Below are 22776 nucleotides of genomic sequence, written 5' to 3' on the forward strand. Positions count from 1 at the left end.
AGAGAGTATTTTTATAGCCTCATATCCTGTTTATGGTTAATAATGACTGTGCAGAGTGGTCATACATCACCACTGACCTTCTGACAAGGTCTTCACGATGTGGAGGAAAGAGAGGAGGAGGCCTTTGATCTCATACTGTCCCAGTCTGCCACTGGGAGGCATGGGGCTGCTGCTCATGGTCGAGCAACGTCTCTGCAGCTAGAACACAATTCAACACAAACACATTAATACAAAACCTTAACAAACGATGGTGCTACAGCAGTTACATTGTACCTAGATAGATATCCCTGTAAATAATTTATTAGACAATAGGATATTCTGGTTATTTAGAACCAATTGAAGGGAAAAGCCTAATCTAAAATATACATGTTAATAAAAATAATGTGTCATGGATTACATAAGGAGGTGTTCAGTTTTGTTTGCATATTTAACATCTGGGTGTGAGACCAGGCAGAGAATGAACACTCACTCAGTCCAGGAACCAGACCAAAAGGAATTAAAAAAACAGGCCTGTGTCCACATTGGCATGTAAAAAAAACATTAAGCTAAGTTTCTCAGAAATTACTAACATTAAATAACAAGGGACTATAATTAAACGTTATTTGTTGACAGAGTGAAAGTTCAACTCTTGTGCTACAATGATACAGTAGGAATACTGAAGGCTTTGATGTGCTGGTCTTAAAATCAGAGAAAAGGCACTTCACACCGATGACACACTGTAGCACTGTGAGTATTTGTTATCTGAGAAAAGGTACAATGGCTTTTGATTATTTCCTCGCTTAAATGATTCCTTATTTGGTCCAACAAATGTCAAAAAAAAAATATCAGTGTTTCTTAAACCATTCAATGATTCACTTAATCGATGCAGCCCTACTTCAGACTGAAACAGTGTACGTATGTATCTGCTTGGCTTCCAAAATATTGTTTAAAGAACAACACAGATCCCATTCAATCTTGACAGCAAAACAAGTACTGCATTTTAGGCTGTTAGCTGGTTATGTGTTTAACAGTGGATCAGCGGGTATGATATGTTCTTACCTCAATGCTGTCAGGTGTGCCTGGGTCCATGAGCAGCGATGCCCTGGAGTCCTCTCTCCTCACAACATGGCCATTCAGAGCTGCCAATCCTGACATCAGAACAACACGCTAATGTGAGAACTGACACATTTTCAAACAATAATGTTCTCACAAGCACATAAATGAGGTTGATATTTGTTTCTGTTGTTGACATGATGGATAAATAAACAGTACAACATAAACCAACATAAATCCATCAGTTACAATCAAACTGCCACCAACTGAAACCATTTTAAGATGAAATACTTACACTCAGAGCAGAGCACCCATGTGCAGAAGCTACTGTGGAAAATAGTTTTGCATTGTTGCATTGTGGAACATTTGTGTATCAATACAAATTCATTCATTTCTGTCCCTTGTGCACAATGGACAAAAGATGACATAACTAAAAAAAAAGGCCTGAATATTTGAGATCTTTTTCTGAACGGAATCACTCAACGGTCACAGTCTAATAATATTTCTTTCTGATGACAACCTAGTACAGACATGAATGCAGCTGTGAGTGAAAATGAGAGTCATCAGAGAGCACAAACCTCTACTAACACTACATTCCAGTGCAAATTGTATCTATTTATAAATATTGGCATTTACTTATAGCCTTAAAATTTATTGAATTGGCTAAATTATAGCAATTATCTAAAAAATTTAACGTTTTTTTTGGTGGCCCATACACCACCCAACCTCCACATTTCAAGAAAACTTTTTTTGTGTCATTCTGCTAACAGCTAGCAGTGTACACTGCCTCCTTGGCAATGGTAAAAAAGTTTGTTTTTCAGCACTGCCCTACCACTTCCTTGTTACTTGCATTGTTTTGTCATCCCATGTGAAAAGAAAATGAAAAAGACAGCCAAAGTGATCCAGCCAAAGAAAGAAATGAGTCATGCACATGTGTGTCACACATGTCTGACACGAGGGTCCTCTCACACTGGATGATGCAGTAACTGTGCAGGATCTGCACATCTCAACTAACCGTGGTCTCTCTCAATCGCAGCGCTGACTCTCCTGCTGTCAGTGGACCCCGTTGAAATCAGGTCATCTCTGGAGCCCTGCCCAAAAAACACAAGGAAAGACTATGTTGATGTTACGATATACATTGTTACATAACAATAATTACTGTAAGTGACAGTTTTGTAAACAGTACTTCCTAAAATTCATTCGGTCTGCCTGCCATGTGACCCTTTGGCCATTTTGTTGTTGTTGATGTTATCATTCTGCCCAAAACCTCTGACATTTGGTCGTCTCTATATACCAATGTTGCATCATACGGTAATAAAGGAGCACACATGTGGCAAATCAGGGTTATAAATGGGGACTCACGTTGAGGCCAAGGCCAGGGCTGGAGGTGTGTGGCTGTGCAGACAGCTGCTTCAGGTTCTGGTAGAGCAGCTCAAAAAGTGGCAGGTAGAGCAAACAGATGCGGGCCTGTTGGTTCTAAAAAAACATTAAATATAACAAGATTACCTTGTACGCTCAATAATGCACTGACAAAACTGTGAGACTCATAACTGAATTCTGATAAGGGACAAGGCTCCAGCTGCCATATCTACTGAATACAAACATGACACATCTGTCCTCGGCTGCTGTAAACACTCACTTTTTGCATAACAGATAATGATATCGTGCTAAGCAACGAACACACCGTTAAACCACAGCTCGGCATATGTATCTCAGTCAAATTTTTCACATCAAACACTGCCTTTTTCCATGCAAATAGTGACATTCAGATTCAAATAGTGTTCAGGGGGGTAAAGGCAAGGCAAGGCAAGTTTATATTTGTATAGCGCCATTCTTACACAAGGCAATTCATAGTGCTTTACAGAGGCAATGATTTACATTGGAAATAAAAACAAAATCAATAAAAAATAAATTATAGAAAACTTTAAAAAATTTAAAATCAAGCAGACACATTTTTTTCATCTGTGTTTGCCCTCCCTTTTTTGTCGCCGATGTGAAGTACTACAACTTACTACTATTATTGTAGTAAGTAGGTGTTTTCATTCTGCTGCGAGTACAGGGTACAGGAGATTCCTGCATCTGCTATTATTGTGAGAAATCTATTTCGAGGTTTAATTTTTTTTATTTGTTTTTAATGGTAGACAGATAGAAGTGTCTTAAAACACTTTGTAGACGTGGTAAAAGTTGTAGTAGGTGAGAAAAATTATGAATCTTTCTTCCATTTCACATTCTCCATTGTCTTGTTTGGCTATTCTTAGTCCCATCATGAGCTTCCACCCTTCCTCACCTTGAAGATTGTGTAGCGGTCATCCATGGCATGTTTAATGAGCAAGTTCTTGAGGACGCTCACAGCCAGCTGTCTGACCTCAGGCCCTTGTTGCAAGGCCTCCGCCACTTCTCTCAGCAGCAGACCCACCAGGAAGTGGTTACGGCAGTATTCCTCTGTCAGGCTGAACTCCAGACTCTGCTCTGTGGTTGTGCCAAACAGGAAGAGTCAGTAATGAAGCCATTACACATATTTTCTTGTTCTTAAATCTATTATCTTGATAGAATATGAAATCTGCATGCACTTCCAAATCCAAATGTACCTTCTTCCTCCACAGAAATTGAAAATAAGGCACAATTAGTGGGCCTAGGTCTTAATAGCATTAGTAGCAACTATGATAGAACTCAGTCTTTCAGAATTCAACACTGCAAAGTCAAAATGCAACAGAATACCAACAAACCCACATTACACATTCAGATGCTATTGCCACACCACAGAAAAAAGACAGAAATTACACATTGCCTGCGGGAGGAGATGTGTAAAGCAATGTGGAAATTTTACATTTGTATCAGAAAATAAGAAAGGAGCAGTAATTCAAGAGGATGCTGGAAATGAGAAGCTGTATCAAAAAGAACAACAACGCATCCTTCTGATTTAATCTTCGCAGAGAAGAGAAAAAAAACTAAGCAATGGGAGAGGCACATGTAGCTTCCTGAAGGAATTAAGTATACGTCAGTCAAGCATGACAAGAGTTTGCTCGCAACAGCCAATCTCCTCCCGTCAAAAACACAGGCTCAGGCCCTGGCAGGCACATTAAGCCATTAGCCCAGAATCTAGCATTGCACTGAAGACATCCATTCCCTCCTCAGCGAATGGCTGTCTTATGAGAAAAGATAGCTGACAGAATGGTGAGTTAGTGCAGGTCAGAACAAGGACCAGTCAAGTGCGGTCAAGGGAGGTTTGCACAAGGCAGCAGACGTGGTGGCGATGGTATGGTGCGGTGAGCATCACCTACCTACAGGGCCAAAAAGCTCCGTCGCATACGGAATAAAATCTGACCACAAGCAAAACACACAAAAAAACAAAGAGGGAGGGGTGTAAAAAATAAAGACAGTGGGGGTGAAACACATGCAGCATTTACACAAAAGCACAAATGTTCATGATACACTTGGTTCTTGTGTAAAAAAATAAATGTTTTGTTGGATAAACTTGATAAGCAGGTGTAAATCAGAGTGGTGTCACATTAGCGTGTTTTTGCCACTTGGCATCCACATTTAGGCAGGGGAACAGACAGGAATCAGTGTGGTGGATGCAGGTCAGGACAACGTCAGTGAGGGGTTTGGGAGTCGTGTGAGGTGAGGGGCAAGCTCGTCAGTGGTTACGTATGTGACAGGAATTGTAATCCATTTAGCGGATGCACAGAACATAGTGTCCGATGCTCACCTTGTACCCTCTGCAGCTTGGTGCGCCCAAAGGCCATAGGCAGGTTCAGAGGGATGAAGTGTTCGTGGTTGCACACAGTCATAATAAAGTCAAATTTCATTTCAGACAGCACCTGTAGCGAATATATAAAAAGCATGTAAATTAAATATCAGATAACTAAGCTTCAGGCAAAAATGCAGTCCCGAACACAGTTGAAAGAGCTCATCAGACAGAGACCAGGGGTCTGTGTTGGCTAATTTGTTAGTCAAATGAGCAGCAGAAACAGATAACATAAGAGGAACTGTATGTGCTTTTACGTCAAGACCACATCAAACACACAACTTTGCATTCCAGGTAATAACAAGTAATGTAGTATTTTTACAGCGCAGAAGGCAAAACAAAGTACCTCATAATTTCCATCAGTTTCCTAACATTTACACATAACAAGTCCCACTATGAGCACATGTTTTTACTGAGGGTCACTGAGTTAGATCACTGTGTACCTTAGGATCTTTGAGACTGAAATGACACATATAGTGGTTGACAAGGCCAAATGCGAAGCCCCTGTTCATGAAGGTCAGGCATCTCTGTGAGACGAGAAGAAAAGGGAAGAGATAATTTTATGGGTTAGGTTTTAAAAAAATACTGATGTGGATTTCATTTGTAAATGATGTCATACTGTTTTATATAATAATCAAAATAAATTGTAAAATGCATGCAATTAGTGATGAATTTGAATCCTTTTACATGACACTTGACATCCTGCATAGAGAAGAGACATGTATAGGGAGCTCAAAATGAGACAGACGTCATGAGGATAAATGATCTTTGATAGTTAAGACACTGTATTGGTGAGATTTGTTTTGAAGTCTTTCTGACCTTGATCAAAGTGGCCAGGCTTAGGTTAATGCAGCGAGCTTCTTCTGGGATTTCCATGTAGCGGATGGTGATGTGAGGCATGACTGACAACACCAGGGACTGGAGCGCCTGGTGAAAACTGTCAGGGAAGCGCTGGGCGCGTGGCATCTAAAGTGGTGGACAAATATGTAATGCTATCAATCTTCATAAAATAAAAGCACAAAAAAATGAAACTGGAGGTTGGATGCATTGAAAACAGATCTCAGAAGATCAGAACTTACAAGTACACCCAGGTAAAACAACGGGACAAGAATGTGAAACATGATTCACCGACAAGTGCTTTCTTTGAGTGTGAGTTTGAACTTGACACACATGGTATGAAGGTCATGCCACGTTTGGACTTGTGACAATCGCTGTTAACAGTTTGAAAGAACAAGAAACCACTGAATGCCAACCTTCATGCGGTTGCCCTCTTGCAGGTACTGGGCTACGGATTTGGCCATGGTTTCAAAAAAGAACCACGAGTACTGGAGAAAGGGATAAAAGAGAACTGCAGTTAGATGTATATGGGGCATTGGTGAATAAACAGAAAGCTGAAAAAAAAGAACAATCAAAAGAATCTACAGCCACCAGAAATGTGACTCAGTGAGATATTTCAGACAGATTACTACACATTTAAAGATAAAATATCAGTACATGCAACGACATGTGAGATCCTGTCAAGAGCGCGTCACAACAGACAAGGATGAGACTTCTGTTTAGTCACTTTGTGTTTTGACATGAGGAGCCTTGGTCAAGTGTTCTCTCTGCTGTTCAGTGTTGGTACTACAAGGAAACTCATGCAGATCCACACCTTGAGCAGTTTATTGCTGGTGTTGAAATCAGCTGTGTGCTTGAGGATGGCTGTGACTGAGGTGGCGAGCAGCTCATGAGTGGTCGGCGAGTTTCCTGACGGAGAGTTGTTGGTCACAAACACATACTGAGGACAGAAGAAAAAGAAACAGTTTCATACACAAACAATAAATTTCCCTAAAAATCCCTTTATATCAAATCCAAGATCAGGATACAGCATGTGTTTCACAGGGCTGGTTATCGCTGCCGATTTCCTGAATTCAGTTTGATTTCCAATTCAATATCATTTCAATTTGGATCTCTCTAACTTGGGGCATACATTAATGCAAGTCTTACGTGCAGATGTAGGTGAAAATTCAAAATCAACTGTTTGACTTCAAAATAGATCTCAGTTTGAAGCATTTACCAAGCTTGCCCTGCATCCTTGCCATTTGGCTAATCGAAAAAGACAATAGTGATGTAACGTTGTTTTGTGGTGGCAATGGAGGACACAAACAATAATTTCCTTTTGAGCTGACAATCACGACAACAAAGCACCTGAAAAGGGCATTTGGAGGTATTTCTGACTCTATACCATAAATTGCAAACAAATAAATCTGAAATCTAGATTGAATACTTGGATTATTCAAACCCCCCCAGTGTTGTTACCAGTAGGTTACCTTGACAAAAGAGCGCAAGTAGTGTTCCAGTCCTTCCTCGTGACATCTGGAAACTATGTGTATAATCACACTGAAAGCATTGAGCAGAGAAATGATCCAATGTGAGCATTCCGATACATAGTAAAGAGAAAGTCAAACCGAATTTTACGCGAGAAAACAACTGACCGCAGCGAGTTGACAGCAATTTCATGGGCTTCTTTACTGGCGGCCGTGAGCACCTCAAACAGCTGCATCAACACCGTTGGAAGGAAGTTGATGATGACATGGGTCTCCATGGCATGTAGGCACTGAATGATCGAGGAAGAGGGAAAAAAGATGGGTCTGGCAGAACAATGGTGATCTATTTAGGATTATTTGATAATTTTCTGTTCGTTTAGGCTCCTCAGGAAAACGTTACTAGCAGGACTTATGATTTAATCCATGAATACTGCACGTTTTACTTTGATTTAAACATCAAGTGTGTAAGAATGAGTGACATCCGCTCACCCCTCCCTTTCCCAAGCTCTTTAGAGAACTTCGGTGGCCTCCTCATTGCAAAAAAAGATTTTGTTCTTCTTTGTTTGCATAGTAAGCTTCTGCTTCAAAATGTAAAATGTACATTCTGGCTGTTGTAGAAACATTGTGGTACAAGATGGCTGCCTGGATAAAACAAGACCTTTGCCTGAGGTGCATATTTAGTCCAATGCTATGAAAATCAAATGATCAAAATGCATCTTCTTGAGAGCTAAAGTGGGTCACACAGCACGTGATGTCAGCCGTTCACAGTTGAGACATATTCAATAAATGAATAAGCTGTCAATGAGCCTGTGCCTGACTGTTAATGATGAATATCTGAAAAGGCATCTTAAATTATTCCCTGTGCACTGCCTCTCAGCATCTCACCTTCAGGTATTTGATAAGTTCAGCTGGGTTGCCCTCCGATGTTGTCCTCATCAGCTGGCAGTGCTGGAAGAAATTTTGTAGATGCAGGTCCTGTGGATGAATTTATCAAAATCAACATCATATAGACACAAACACAAAGAGACACACTGCATCTCAATGAGCTGCCTTTGTGCACTCTTAACATGTGCGTGAGAGGGTGAAGAACATAAGCAGAATCAAAAATGTACCTGAGCATATATTGTTGACGCTACATGGGTCCTCACTTTGAACAACGTCTTGGCATTCTCCACCCATTTGATATCCGGTTGGGACTGTTCAGAAAGGAGGAGGAGGACATGCTTAAGTACTCGTTTCAGTGAAATGACCAGGAACACTTTTATCCTGACATATCTTTAGTGTCTTTCATGTGTGTTGCATTAATTTCCTTTGGCATTAAAAACGTAGTGCTTGGGTTTTAGTGTGAGAAGCCATGGTTCTACCTTCCGGGTATCCTGGCACAGGTATCCAGCGGGCAGAGTGGCAGCTACAGAGAGCTGAAGTTCCAGTGACTGCATTCGCCCGTCTTTTAGTAAAGACATCCAGGAATAACCCACTGGGAAAAAAAAGATAACTTCTGATAAGCTTGACCGTGATATCCTAGACATTTGTTTTTATTTAAGAAATCTACATTCATATTTACACATTGGTAAATACGGTAGGACACAAGAAACCAACAATTTTACCCAGTGACTCCACTCCCTCCCTCTTCTTGCTGCTGGCCTTGCTGCTGGACTCACAACTGATGTGGTAAAAGGTGAAGAGGATGTGATGCTTCTCATGGACATGAACTGGCAGTTCGATCTTTACCTGCACACAGATGTCATTATATTACCACCGTGCTATTCCTTATACAAATGCTGGAACAAATATCAATAACAAACAACCTTTATATACGATATTCTCCTAAATAGTGTGTATATTAGAAGTGTATCCACAAGGGGGCAGACATTTCAAAGAAATGTATTCCCCTGTTATTTGGCTCACAGATTTTCTCACAGAAAATGACACACACTCTGGAAAAGCAGCTTAGCTCATTCTCCACAAATACAGATTAATCATGCAGCGAGTTTTGTGAGAATGCCATGAATGACTATGAGGATATGTGTCACTTCATTGTTGTTAAGTAAAAATGTTATTCTACTCTTTCAATTATTAATTAAAGAGATACATCTCAGAATGCAAATATTACACAATAAAATATTGCACTCAAAGACATTTGACAACAACAACAAAAAAAATGCTATAGGTTTAAACGTTAGTGTTTTGCATTTGCAGTCATTCTCCTTATGTGACTGGAAGCTGAAGCATGTGGAAATACAGTAAGTCCCAGTGAACATCCCACTGCGTACAAGCCCACATGTGGGTCTATGTGGGGACTCTAGAAATCCTAATCTGTTTGACATCAGGACCATATGGACCAAACTCTGTTCCAACTTTAACACTGTCCTGGCCATAACCCCCATTTTTAGTTGCTCCTGTTTTTCTGTGTGTGTGTGAGGACGACTGCTTGACCAGTCAAGTGTGAGATCCCAGCTCAACCCCGAGACAGTTTTATGGGATTATCGCGGTGAGGAATTTGAGCACTGAACACACTGTGCAAAGGTGTACGGTTTAAGAGTGTTTTGAGAAAAAAGAGCAGTCAGAAGTTACTGTTTTTGCAGATGCACTTCTCATCATTCTCAAAAACCAGATGAACACTGTAACTACAGCTTTTATTGAACACATGGAATAAGCCACATGCCTGTAAAACTTGAGATTATACTTTCATACTAGTGAATATAAATGAGGTCGAGATCGCGCACGGGTCCTCTCACCTCGTCATAGAACTCCGGGCTCTGATTGTGGTGCAGGACGGCTGCATAGGTGCTGCTTGTGGAGAGCGAATCCACCGGTTTGCCATAGATGCACTGAAAGCAAATATTCATTCATTCATTCATCTCTGGCTTTTTGATGTTAGGGCGCAGCAGTGAGTAAGTGCTCAGCAATCTGTGGTCACTGATAATATTTAGAGAAAAAATATGGTATGTTATGGCGAGTGATTGAGGCCTTCATCACATGCACCTTTGAAGCAACAACAGTTTAAACAAAACTATAAACAAGAGAGTGGAACCAAAAATGATCACAAACGGTATGTGTCTAGACAAGAAGGGCTTCAGTGTAAGAAAAAAGAAAGAAAAAAGATATGGATATTTAACCGATAACTGTTGTTCAGCACTGGATGTTGATGACAGAAAATCAACAAACACAACAATTACAGAACTTTAATTCCACATGTGGTGACATAAATAATGAGCCTTTCTTTCCACATGGCAACTAAAGACATTAGTGGTTACAAACGTGGGATCAATTATGAATGTATCCTAAAACATTGCACAGCCAATGTGTTTGGTGTCACTGCAAGAGGAGCCTCTGTGGGAAAGAAATAAGCTGATAAAAAGCAAAGTCAAGCACATGATATTTCTAAAAACAATGGGGAAACAATTAGGATGATTAGGATGCTACCAATGCAGTCGCCTCTAATGAACAATAATGAGCAGTGCCGGCCAGAGGAAGGACAGAGTTCTGGAGCCAAGTGATTAAAATTGAGACTGATAGGAGCCGGGATCAGAAAAACAGCTGGAGCCTCTGCAGGGGGAACCTGGTGAACGCAAGAGGCTCTGAGAGGGGACAGGGCCTGTGCGAAGATTTCAGCAACGATTTGGGACTACAGACATCAAGGTACCAACACAACAGAGAAGCTGTGAATGGAGGGCTGATGGGAGTCTTGATTACATGAAGCAGGATGAGGGCTGAATTGTAACTCAGGACGAGATGTCTGGAATCTTATCGGTCAAAACTGTCCTGTTCATACATGTACTATGCCACACAGGACTAAAAACCATTTCTACTGGTTGCAGTGGTAGAGCTTGTCACCACTTCAAGTATTACAGGTAAACCCATCTTTGAATAAATCAAACCTGAGTTCATCAGTATAGGTTTGACAGCTCAGCAATTTATTTTTCAACTTACTTGGAACAATCCTATTTTTTTCAACTTTCTTGTCGCTGTTCCCCAAAGACTTAAAAGAATTTCCTCTCAGTCAGATCTGTGTCTTATGTGAAACCCAGAATCTCCTGGAGCTTCCGCTAACTGTGATTACATCTGCTCATAGGTGAGCTGATGGTTCTGCTGCTCGCTGTTTTTTTGCCTCTCTGTACTTGAATCAATGGTAGAGACCTACTTCCATAGGTAGGTCTATGGAAGTACCTATGGAAGCCTGTGCATGCACGTATGAGTGTGTAATGATACACATGACTGAATGCTGATCTGTCTGTCTGGACTGTCTCAATCCTGAGCGTCAAGTGCAAATGTTTTGTGGGGCTGAAGTGTAAGAATATCTCTTTTCCTCACTCTTTCCCTGAAAAAGTGAGAAGAAAAACAATCCGTCGTACTTAAATGAATGTTTCCACCCACAAATATTTGAAGTGTGCGGCCAGAGAGAAACTGAGAGGAAGAGAAGAGAGAAAAAAAGAGTGACCATTCATTATCTTCTCCTGCCAGCTATAATAACCAGCTTCTCTGTGCTTTTCCTTTCTCCTTTTCTGGCCCCACAGCTTTACTCTGACTGCCAATTTGTGAAACGCAATAAAAAGCACAGCTCATCATGTTTAAGACTTCTTTTCCTATCTATGGGTGATTCACACCAGGCTCCTACAAACCAGCTGAGAATATAGTGAATGACTGTTTCATTACCTCAACCATTCATCCTCTTGAGTTCCTTTAAATTGATTGTTTTAAAATAATTCACTTCATAGTGATTAGCTGATCTAGACTCATTTAAAAATGACATATACCTTCAAGCAACTGACCGATGAACACATTCCTCATTAACAAGTTAAAATCTGTGCATCACTATCACACAGTAGCCTACACGCTACAATGTACAGTTTGTACAACTCACCTTTAAAGGTACTGCACCTTCTTCATCTGAATCTTTGAACTGGATGCAGACGGCGATGTTTCTGGCCTGTTGTTGAGGAAAAATATCGGTTAGTCACTGCAAACAACAGAGCAGTAACCACATCTTCTCTCCAGCTTCATTAGGAGTCACACACCTTGGTGAAGGTCTTCTGGTTGTCGTATTTGAGCTGTAGGGGATAGATGTAGAGCTGGTTCTTGTAGGTGGTGAAGGGGTAGTTGTACTTGGCCTCCTCAGGGAGGAACTCTTCCACCTCCACTGACACTCGCTCACAGCCTTCCTCAAAAGGTTTGACAGGAATGTAGGAGGAAGTGACTGTATCTGGGGGAGACAGCGCACAAGTTAGGGAACCAAATGCCTGTTGATGACTTCCTGTTTCTTTTACCTCTCCAAGGAGCCAGTTTAGAGTCATTACTCCTGAGCATAACAAAAGTGACCACACATATTGATATTGACAACACTGGAATCACACTCAATGCAAGGCATCTAAGCTGCTTCAATTAATATGGGATGCTGGCTTTTTCCTACATCATACCTTCAAACATAATACCACAAAATGGCAACTCTGAAGCCAAGTAGTCGATCAAACATAAAAGCAAAAACACAAGAAAAAAGCTTCCCCCTTTCCTTCCTGTTTATACCCTTTGCTGTTGTGACCCAAAAGACAAGAGTTTCAGTTACTGTTTCATGAGAAACCAATGACCAAACCACAGGGTTGGTCATTGACACTTATTAGTATTGTTTGTCCGTCACCTTAGTGATGAAGAAGCTCAAGTGTATTATTTTAGCTATTAAGGCAGAGTATTTATAAGACAAGACTTTACATTACAATGAATGTGTGTAATGAATGTGTAATGTAATGTAGGGATCTGTAAACCCTGAATGTGAAGTGTAAATGCTTCATTAACTCAGGCTACATACTACGTACTAAAGGATTATCAGCCTGGTATCGGTATCAGTAGAAATTCAAGACTGTGATATCAGTATCGGACACAAACAAGTGGTATTGAGTCTTCCCTGATACATGACAGCTGCTTTATTTACATTGTGCAGTGGTTGGTGTGTTTTAAAGGCAGGGACATTACCTCTAAGTGTACCCACTGTTACAGATTGAGAGACAAATGTTAGGATAAGGGGAGTGTGACAACATACTTGAGATGTCAGGCGGAACACATTCAATGGTGACATTCAGTTGTCCGGGGATTGTCTGAAGTTTGCTCTTCTCTGGTCTTAAGAGTAAAAAAAGAGAATCTACATAAGAAGACGATACAACGTCCACATATAAACTTTGAAAAGGCATAAAAATGCACATCCAGTTACAATGTAATGGCTGAAATAGTAAAAGAGAGGTGATGACTCACTTCCTGATGTCAGCCAGCAGCTTGATGATGTCATCTGTGGATATTTTGCTGCTGTCTTGGCGGTAGAGTGGAGAAAACTTCCCATCCATGTCCAGGCTGCCCTGAGCATCTTTGAACACCTGCCTGGAAACACACACACCTGGCTTTAATGGCTACATCATGCAAGTTACACACTCTTCACATTTTCAATCAGAGATTAAGGCTTTATATCAAATGTGGTCGGGAAGTGGCTTATTTGTTTCCTCTTTGAATTTCATGGAAAGTTTTAGCAGCAGAAACTGCAGCAAATGGTAATGAGTAGTTGTGATTAAATAATGACAAATAAACACAATAAAAACAAAACCGCACACTGGCTAACACAAGTATTGCTAATTAGTTCCTTTCTCAGTCAGACGCTGTGCAGGGTGTTTGCCTTGGAAGTTACAGCAGAGATGGTAAATGATGACACAACTAAATGGCAAGACAGTCCATGACAACACTGCTCATTGACAACATATACAACATAAGTCTCAATTTCTTTTAGATATTGAAAAAGAAAATTGTTTTGTTGTAATGTAGAAATGTTACATATTATATGCATTTACTGCATCAGTGCTTTTGTTAACTGACTGAAATGTTGATCTGACCAGGTCAACACTGCAGTTCAATAATATCAATTTATGCTGACATAATAATAAATGTAGCCATTCCAAAGATGAATCCAAACAGATTAAATACTGGATAATGTTTATCCCTGTCTTACTTGGCAGCCCAGGCAAACGGCATCCTGTACTGGCCCAAGCGCTGGCATGTCTGCTTGGCAGCTTTGAGCACCTTCTGAGCAGTCTGTGGAGAACAGAAATGTTTAACCAATATGAAGCTCAATGCTGATTTCGACTTGCGCTTGAGGTAAAAAGCAAAGGCAGTAGACCTTGTTGACGTCTGATGTCTTAATGTACGGCTCGGCGCAGTGGGTGATGCCATTCTGTAACACCTTCTCCACGCGGGCCACCAGGAAGATGTCTGCATGAGGGTTGGTTACTGAAAATATTCCCTGGAAGACAGAGGGGCACATGGAGAGGAGGATGATTAGAGTAGGATTGCGATGATACTGATTTGAAAAAAGATCTGTGATTATGATTTGATTTGCATCTTCCCACAGAAAATACATACATGAAAAGAAACCACTCATCAAAACTGTTTGGTACTTGAACGGTTCAACTCAAACTTCTGTACAAGGTAAGTGCAGGGGAAGTGGCTGCTGTTAGCTAAACCGATACAGGAAAACCGCATGAGGCTCGTGTCTATTTCTGGTCTGATGAGATGAGGTTGTCTTTAAACTGGGTGTCATTTCATACAAACAGACAGAAAGTACATACAGACAAGGCAATGTGGCCGATATTAAAACTCAAATAAAAATACAAGAGGGAAATAAAAAATATAAACAGAAGTAACAGGAAGTCATTTTCCATAAAGGAAACCATAAAAAAATTCAGCTGAGTGGCACTACTGAGTGAGTTGTAGCACTTCTCAGAGGCTAATGCAGCTTTAAATCAAAATAGATGCAGACATAGCATAACAGCACATTAATGATACACATCTAAGAAGGGGATATAATGGTGCCAGACAGTCACACAGACACACACTCTATCCGCCCTCATTCACTGATCTCCACAAGTTTTAATCAGTTAAATACAAACCACACGGAACTGCATCTGACTCCAATCACTGACATTGTGGTTTGTTGAAACAAGACATCACCATACATTTTCCATACTTAGCAGAAAACGTCTTCTTCAGTCAATCGTTTTACATAACCAGATAAGCTGACTGGCAGTAGTTGTAGATGAATGAATGTATTAGATTTGCAAGTTATGTAATTGACTGACGCAGAGGCTTTGGCCTCCAGAGAGCTGGTGATGTAGTGGAGAGATATATAACAAGTGGAGGCCCGTCCTTGGACCACACCCAGAAGGGTACCTAAATTAAACTTTGGTCAGCTGAGCTATACCAGGCCACTAATCACAGAGGTAGAACCTGCTATGTTTGTATGCATGTGTTTGTGTGCATAATGTGTGTGTTCTGCTGGTGAGAAACTTTCAAAGATGTGGGCCAGCACTGCATGACATTAAGTAAATTGAGATTAGACATGTGGAAGTTATTTAAATTTATATCTGAAGCCTTTAAACTGCCCCCATATAACAGACCTCTCACTGGATTCTCAACTACAAATACTGCTTCTGCTCAGACTGACTTCCCACAACTCACTCCCTCACCTTCTACGTTTTCTCGCTTTCCAATAGAACTGAACCCTATTGCGATTGTATTGCCATTGCAATTTGACTTGTGATATAACTTCAACATTTACTGTTACGGATTTGAAACAGCATTGAGGATTACCACACAAGATACCACCAAAATATTAATTACTATGTTCCAAGTTAAAAGTATATATTGCTTTTTAAAATGGGCATTTAACGGCAAACAATCAAAAAAATAACCATTTCACTGATGCCTTGCTGTTTCAAACTGTGAAAATGATCAAGTGTTAGCCCTAGTTTCCATCTGTTAAACTAACATCTGTATTAGCAGGTCCAGCAGCCGGAGGTGAGGGACACTGTTTGCGTGGGGCTCACTTTACAGAACACACAGGAGTTTCCACAAGGCCTGAGCTGCACTTAAAGCTCACACATGGTTTTATTCTTCCTGAAATAAACTCAACCTAAAGTGCAGGGAAAAGAGGTGACTAGACATGAAGCTATACATCACCAAGCCTTGAACTCACATAAGAAAACTGGAAAACCACAGAGGTCTGAAATCACTTGCAAATGCCAGCTGAAAGAGCTAAACTTAGTTCTCTCATGTGGATTGTCTTTAAAAAATAAAAAAAATTAAAGGCTGGACGTGGGCCAAGCTTTGTCTGGAGACAGCCTCGCCATCTGGAAAAACTACAATCACGTGAAAACTATTATCATGTTCTCTAAGTAAAGAGCTCCATCACTAGGTCATCACTGTGTCATCCAGAGTCATCCAGAGTCCTCTGATGTGTGAGAGGGGAGCACGGAATCCAGCAAGTGCTCACTTAAACCCTGTCCCACCCAGGCCAGCTGCAGTGAGAGCAGTGTTACAGACTCACCTCACTGAGCCAAGCAAGTCAGGAGAAATTTCAAATTTCAAGCTGATAAAGGTGGAGGGTGTAAAACAAACATACTGTATAAGCTACATACATTTGTATTTGTGTTCACGCATTTACTTGGTCTGTTTCGAAATACATTTGAGAACACAACACAGGTGTTTCCTGTCAATATAACAAAGTGAAACAAAAGAAAACATCTACCCTGAAAAATATGATCGCTGCACTCAAGCTGTCAATGCCCTGTGTTAAAATACAGTGGTTGCCTTTCATTATTGATGATATCTGGTGTATTTTTTAATGTTTGATAAAGTATATTTAGAGTTACAACTAATTCATGGTTTTAAAGCCATTTTTCTTGAGAAATTGATCACCCAAACTCATTAAACTCCACAAAATGATTAAAAATATAATCATTGACTTCCCCTTTTACTTGATTTGCATCAACATAATGGCTTCCTCACATACTCCACCTTTCAACAAGCATATAAATGAACAAAGAAACTATCAGACATGGGTAAAAACATAACATCCTCTGCAGAAATAAACAAAAAACAAAAAGCAAAAATCAGACTGGACTATTGCTCATTTAGCTTGCGTTTTCATGTGGTCCAACTGTCATAAACACTGGAGCAAAAGGCTGCTTTCAAAAGATACGAATCAGCAAAAATCCTCTAACCCAACAGGATGAGAGAGCTGCCAGATCTCTGTCTAATAAGCCAGCTACAGCAGCAGAGTCCATGTGGCTTTTGTTTGTGATTGGATGTTATGACACCACACAAATCAATCTCAGGAAAAACAGCAAAGCATAGCTCTGAGAAATTGTTCAAAAATCATCATTGCAGTGAGGTTTGTCTTGGACATTTCTATCAACAGAATCACTAAACTCACTCTATTACTGATTTCCATTACATTTTCCATTTCTATTACTGATTTTCTATTGTGATTTTCACACACCTTGATCTATTCAAACAGTGATTCAGATTTCCCACCCAGTCCTGAACAGCGGAGTGACTCAAATTAAATCATTTCCTCAATCAGACAATCAAGTTTCTACCTGTGTGGGGAAGCGCAGCAGAGCCTCTGACACTCTCTGAAAAACAGGGAGACCGTTGCCTTTTCCAGAGTCTCCATTCACCATTAGTTCTCCTCCCGCTCCTCCTTCACTGGCTCCCCCTCCTCCTCCACCATCTGAGTCTGAGGAAGGAGACAGCTGGGCCGAGGTGTCGGTCAGCATCTCCCTGACACAGGGCGGGTTCAGGTCAACGTGGAAGTCAGCCGAGATCTTACAGCTCTTTGAGACATCGAAGAGAGCTAAGCTGATGAAGAACGGTTCCACCTGGGGTTCAGCAGAGAGATGTTGTTAGAGGTCTGTAACACTTCAGTACATCTGCAGGTCCAGAAGAACGCTGGATGACCCCAAGCTTACTTGCTCATCACATATTTGCTGAAGTATTGAGAAAGATTAAGTTAAATCTACAGTGCAATCTTCATCTGAAAACAGGCTCTGTCAAGCAATACTATCAGCACAGCACTGCTGTTGTATACACACAGACACTCCCTTAGTTCTGATAGTTGATTGATAGTTTGGCAACATGTGTTGGCCTTGCTGTAACAGAGCACCACACATCTCTGAATGCCAGGATGAATGATTCCTGCATGACAAGCCTCTAGTCGTCCAGTAAACAGTAAACCTGTCTGATACTGTGGAAGAAAAGAGGGAAGCAAGAAGTGGAGGGAAAGACAGAGAGGCAGTGGGCTGCATCCAAACCACAAATATGAGTCACTTTTATCTTCCTACAACCCCTCTAATGCAGCAGTAACCAGAAGAGGGTTTTATGACTACTACAGGCATCCACTCTGACAAAGACAAAGCGTGCACATGCTCTTAACGGCACATTTTTGCATTCATCAGACATCATTTGTATAAAACCTTAACTTACAGCTCATATAATGATAAACTAATTGAGATGCTTTGACAAACATACAGAGCTTTAATTTCATATTTTGTTCAGATTACTTATTGCTCTTGCAGAGTAGCAAGCATGAATTATGAAAGTACAGAATTATAACTGGGACAATAGAGAGTGAGGAAAGTGAAGGATCATTGGTGTGTAAAGGAAAACTTTGTGTTTTGGCTCAGTTTGTTGAAGTGCACTTAAACAAAATCAGTTAGGGAGGAGAAGTGTTTCTAATCACAGAGATGACGACAAAGTGATATGGTCACCTATTGAAGGTTAAAGCTTTTAGGGCTCGGTTTATTATAAATATGCCTGAACAGATCGACAGGTGGCCTGATTGTCATGATAAAACATTTTAAAGTAAGTCAGTATCAATAATGATCATGATACATTTCAAATGATTAAAGATTGATTCCGGCTTGTGAGTGAAAATTTAAAATATCAAGCTGTCTATAAACATGGTTTTAGCATGTTCACGGACAGAAAACGACCAAAAATGTTTTAAAAAGTAAAAATATTTTACACTTTAGAGCAAAACACTAACATTGAATAAAGTTATATCATGATATCACGATCCAGTCCTAATAAAAACACAGAAATAATTAGAGTTATAGAGTAAAAACAGGACATAAAATGAAAGTGTGACATACATTGGTGAGAACGCTGTCTCCCTTCTCACTAACGCAGCCCTGCAGACTGAAGGTCAAGTCGTGGCAGCTGACCATAATACGTCGGCCAAAGCGCTCCTCGAATGGCTTCACATCAGGCTCGATGCCTGAGAAGTCCAGCCTCTGGATATGAGACGGGAGAGGAAGGAGGAGAGGAACAAAGCAAGCCATGAAGGCAGGAGGGTAAAACAACAACAAGAAACGAAAAAAAGAAGGTTGACCCAGAGGAGAGAGTGTGGACAAGTAGAAAGAGGAAGGAGATAATGGGGGGAGGAGACAACATAAATGGAGGGAAAGGGTGGAGAGATCAAACAGTTTGAATCAATACTGAAATAAATAAATCATAGGACATTCATGTGTTTCAAGAGGCGTCTTCTATACCTGTGTCTCAGGATCCAGAGAGAAAAGCTTTTGTCTGACTTCATTCCTGTTGAGCTTGTTGAGCTGGTCAGTTTCCCTGGCATACTACAGGCACAAGAAATCATGAGAAATAAGATGTAATTATGTCAATAAAATGTCTAACGGTACGTCATTTTAGTCATTAATCATTTTTTTTCATTAGTCACAAATGTTTAGGGCTGGGTATTGATTGGACATTTTCAATGTGGTATCAATGTTGATGTCTGGACTTCAGTATTGATTCCTGGATGATAAATTTTTCAATACCAATTTTATGAAATAAAAATTGCACATTACAGGGATACAGAGGATGTTTGATATAACATCCTCTGTATGATATATAAACCAACACAGACAGCAATTCAGATGAAAATACTGAAAGATAAACAGACAAACCTACAGACCCAGACAAAGGGAGGAAGAAAGGAATCTAATGGGGATGAACAAATCAAGCCCTCGGGTCACGATACGAGCCCTACTCCATCTCCTTGCCCACTTCTCCTCTCCCCTTGTTTTTGCTTTCACTGTGTCCAGCCTGCAGCTAAACCTGACTGATCTTATGCATGGGGCGGGAAAAGCTGTGCTGGAGTGGCCCAGAGCAAACAGAGGGAAAACAGCAGCACGAGGCACAGAGGGCTTTGTTGTCTGCATGTAGCTCTGGGTTTATAGACGTATTAAAGCAGCACAGTCTCTGTGGAGAGCACAGCGCTGTTCTCAAGCTTCAACAGATACTGAGATCAACAAAAGTCTTGCTCTTCCTTTATCAAGACAATTGTACATAATATTATATTATTATACACACATATAGTTACTGTTACTGCCATTTGTACTGGTTGTGAGGCAATGGACACACAAAAAGTACTTGAATGCTGACGGCTAGAGTCACAAAATATATACACTAAGAATAAATCATTTTGAAACACGATAACAGTCGTGTATTTTAGTAATGCAGCTGGTGAGTGTGAATGAATAAACAAGCCAAACTTTTTGATGTATGAATTTTTCAAATCAGCTGAAAAATGTAGGAGGTAGTTACAACAGACTGTGTATAAAAATAGATGTAGTCTCACAGTTTGAAAAGTGAAGCCCAGGAAGTGGGAGGGAAGTAGCAGTTAGCCACCAGGGGGTGACTCCACTGATGCAATAAGAACTCCTATTGAATGGAGGTCTATGGGAAACTTAGTGTACTTCTTACTTGATTTACAAGGTCAATAAACATTTTCTAGAGCAATTACAAACCTCAATTGCTAGTTTCAGGTCTTCTTTCTAGAAAATGACGATGTTCCCATTTAAAAGAATGTAGGTAAGTAGACTACAACCATTCCTACATACAGTCATGATGATTTAATAACACAAAAAAAGAAAAGAGGACAACAATAGTTAGGATGCTAACTGAGCATTCCCAACATATTAACCTCCCACTCCCCAATCCTTTATACCTTCATGAGTTCAGGATGTAGGCTCCTGCCCAGACTCTCCAGCAGGCTCTCACCTTTCCCTTGACTGGTCGTGTCATCATCTGGACAGGGACAGGACAGCGATCACATGCATACGAATGAAGAATGAACGAGAGACAGTCTGTCAACAAATAGCACTGCTGCTGTTTGAACTATATTGGGATATCAAATGAACGGGCGCATGATTCGCAGTAGCATTGAACAAATGCTTCCCTGATGAATTTCATGGTTCCTGCTGTACTCAAGCTGGTATCTTTTAGTCTCTTGGCCAAATTAAGAAGAGGGCATTAACCATTCTGCTGACAGGCTGTGGAAATCATAATGGACTGAGTGAACTCCAACTGCACCTCCAACTTTCTGGATGGTCTCCCAGAGTCTCATCAGCATCTTTTTAGATTTGTGAGCAAACTAAATCTATCGGGTTTCAGTGGAATTTTCTACAGAGAGCGTATTATTACAGTAGTTAAGAAAAAAAAGATGCTCCAAGGATGCTGGCAACAAACTGCACAGAACGGCTGGAACTCTTCCACGGCTCAGAACAGGCAACAAAAGTCCACAGTTTACTTAAACTTCTCACTGAAGAAACACACTCTGGGTAAGAATTGAAACTAAAGAGCAAATTAAACAAATCATCTTCAGATTCTTGCACTTCTAACTGCACAGTGAAAACATATTTTTGAAGGATTTACAGTTTATGTGAACACATTTCACTTCTACTCTACTTCTGACATCAACTACTGTGTTACTGTTATGTTAATGCATAGTGTGTAGTGTTAAACTCTATTTATTGCCTGTGTATCATTGTAATATGGAAGCTATTAGCATGGGGCCCAGACTCCAGAACAGAGCTTTGGACTCCATCCACTGCTAAGGACAGGGATTACTGTAAACCGCTATACCATTAAAAGAGACTCAGAGGTTATGCCCAGACATATTATTACTACCATCATAGCTAACTGACCGTATAGAAAACTTTCAATAACTTTCAATAATGGGCTGACTGAGAGAGGATGTGAATATGTTTTTTTTTTCCACGCAACTGTAGAATTCAGATGTAGGTACTGTAACTAACCCAAGACACACTCCAGTGACTCAGTGCCGTTCCTCCTGTCTTGGCCGGCCTCGGTGCTGCTCTGCAGAGCCTGTTTCAGCGTCACCACCCATTCTTCCATCTCTGCTTCACTGTCTGCAGCCAAGAAGTGGCTGTAGCGGTCTTGCATCTTCAGCTCAAAGCCATTACGGCGCATCTTTGGGCTCTGAAGAAGGAAATCATTTTATATCACTTCAAGAGCCAACAATGGATAAAATGTAATCCATTTTTTTCTGGTAATCAGCAGAGAGCTACGGGACATTTAGAATTTGATGTAAACAAAATTAGATAATGAGAAAAACATTTTACTTTTAAAATGCACTATTCGCTGCAATTGCTCTGTAATAATGAGTATTTCAGAACAAAGTCTGTAACAAAATGTCCCATTCTGAACTAATTTCTTAAATAAATCTGAAATATGAAGCAAATCCTGTTTGGAATGTCAAACACAAGCTTTCGTATTAAACCCATTAGGCAGAATGAGTCCCCTTCCTCTGCCCAGTCATCTCCTGAGGGTGTTCATCAAACTGAGAGGTTCCTGGCAGGCCTGTCAGTCACTGCAGGCCTGAATAAAGTAGGAGTCTGCACTATTAGCCAGCAGCCACTATTCCTCAATATCTGTAAGGACTAGACTTTTGTGTCCATGTCAGTGGAATGTAGTAATTATCTTCAATTGGAACAAAAAAAAGCCCCCAGAGAGAGTGTGTGTGTGTGTGGGGCTTTACTATTTCAGCTTTAGAGGAGTCTAAACAGAGAGGAG

At 40.5% G+C, this 22776-nt stretch overlaps 1 protein-coding gene across 3 annotated transcripts in view; it reads right to left on the minus strand.

Moving 5' to 3' along the window:
* Positions 1 to 22776, minus strand: part of dock11 (dedicator of cytokinesis 11) — a 53673-nt gene that overhangs the window by 17064 nt on the left and 13833 nt on the right. For 2 of the 3 annotated variants that reach the window (XM_044022192.1, XM_044022195.1), the window contains exons 8-36: positions 21999 to 22182; positions 20909 to 20988; positions 19452 to 19535; positions 19053 to 19193; positions 17499 to 17780; positions 14240 to 14362; positions 14072 to 14154; positions 13330 to 13452; positions 13121 to 13197; positions 12105 to 12289; positions 11951 to 12016; positions 9825 to 9917; positions 8694 to 8817; positions 8451 to 8563; positions 8199 to 8282; positions 7972 to 8061; positions 7255 to 7376; positions 7090 to 7159; positions 6432 to 6557; positions 6034 to 6105; positions 5600 to 5746; positions 5224 to 5307; positions 4742 to 4853; positions 4314 to 4352; positions 3320 to 3501; positions 2395 to 2508; positions 2048 to 2123; positions 1039 to 1127; positions 78 to 198 (exon numbers count right to left, since the gene is read on the minus strand). In XM_044022192.1, the coding sequence (XP_043878127.1) occupies positions 78 to 198; positions 1039 to 1127; positions 2048 to 2123; positions 2395 to 2508; positions 3320 to 3501; positions 4314 to 4352; positions 4742 to 4853; positions 5224 to 5307; positions 5600 to 5746; positions 6034 to 6105; positions 6432 to 6557; positions 7090 to 7159; positions 7255 to 7376; positions 7972 to 8061; positions 8199 to 8282; positions 8451 to 8563; positions 8694 to 8817; positions 9825 to 9917; positions 11951 to 12016; positions 12105 to 12289; positions 13121 to 13197; positions 13330 to 13452; positions 14072 to 14154; positions 14240 to 14362; positions 17499 to 17780; positions 19053 to 19193; positions 19452 to 19535; positions 20909 to 20988; positions 21999 to 22182 (3286 nt within the window). The remainder of the gene's footprint in view (positions 1 to 77; positions 199 to 1038; positions 1128 to 2047; positions 2124 to 2394; positions 2509 to 3319; positions 3502 to 4313; positions 4353 to 4741; positions 4854 to 5223; positions 5308 to 5599; positions 5747 to 6033; positions 6106 to 6431; positions 6558 to 7089; positions 7160 to 7254; positions 7377 to 7971; positions 8062 to 8198; positions 8283 to 8450; positions 8564 to 8693; positions 8818 to 9824; positions 9918 to 11950; positions 12017 to 12104; positions 12290 to 13120; positions 13198 to 13329; positions 13453 to 14071; positions 14155 to 14239; positions 14363 to 17498; positions 17781 to 19052; positions 19194 to 19451; positions 19536 to 20908; positions 20989 to 21998; positions 22183 to 22776) is intronic. The other variant, XM_044022193.1, reaches the window with a different exon arrangement.

Source organism: Solea senegalensis, linkage group LG3, assembly GCF_019176455.1.
Source record: "Solea senegalensis isolate Sse05_10M linkage group LG3, IFAPA_SoseM_1, whole genome shotgun sequence".
Lineage (NCBI taxonomy): Eukaryota > Metazoa > Chordata > Actinopteri > Pleuronectiformes > Soleidae > Solea > Solea senegalensis.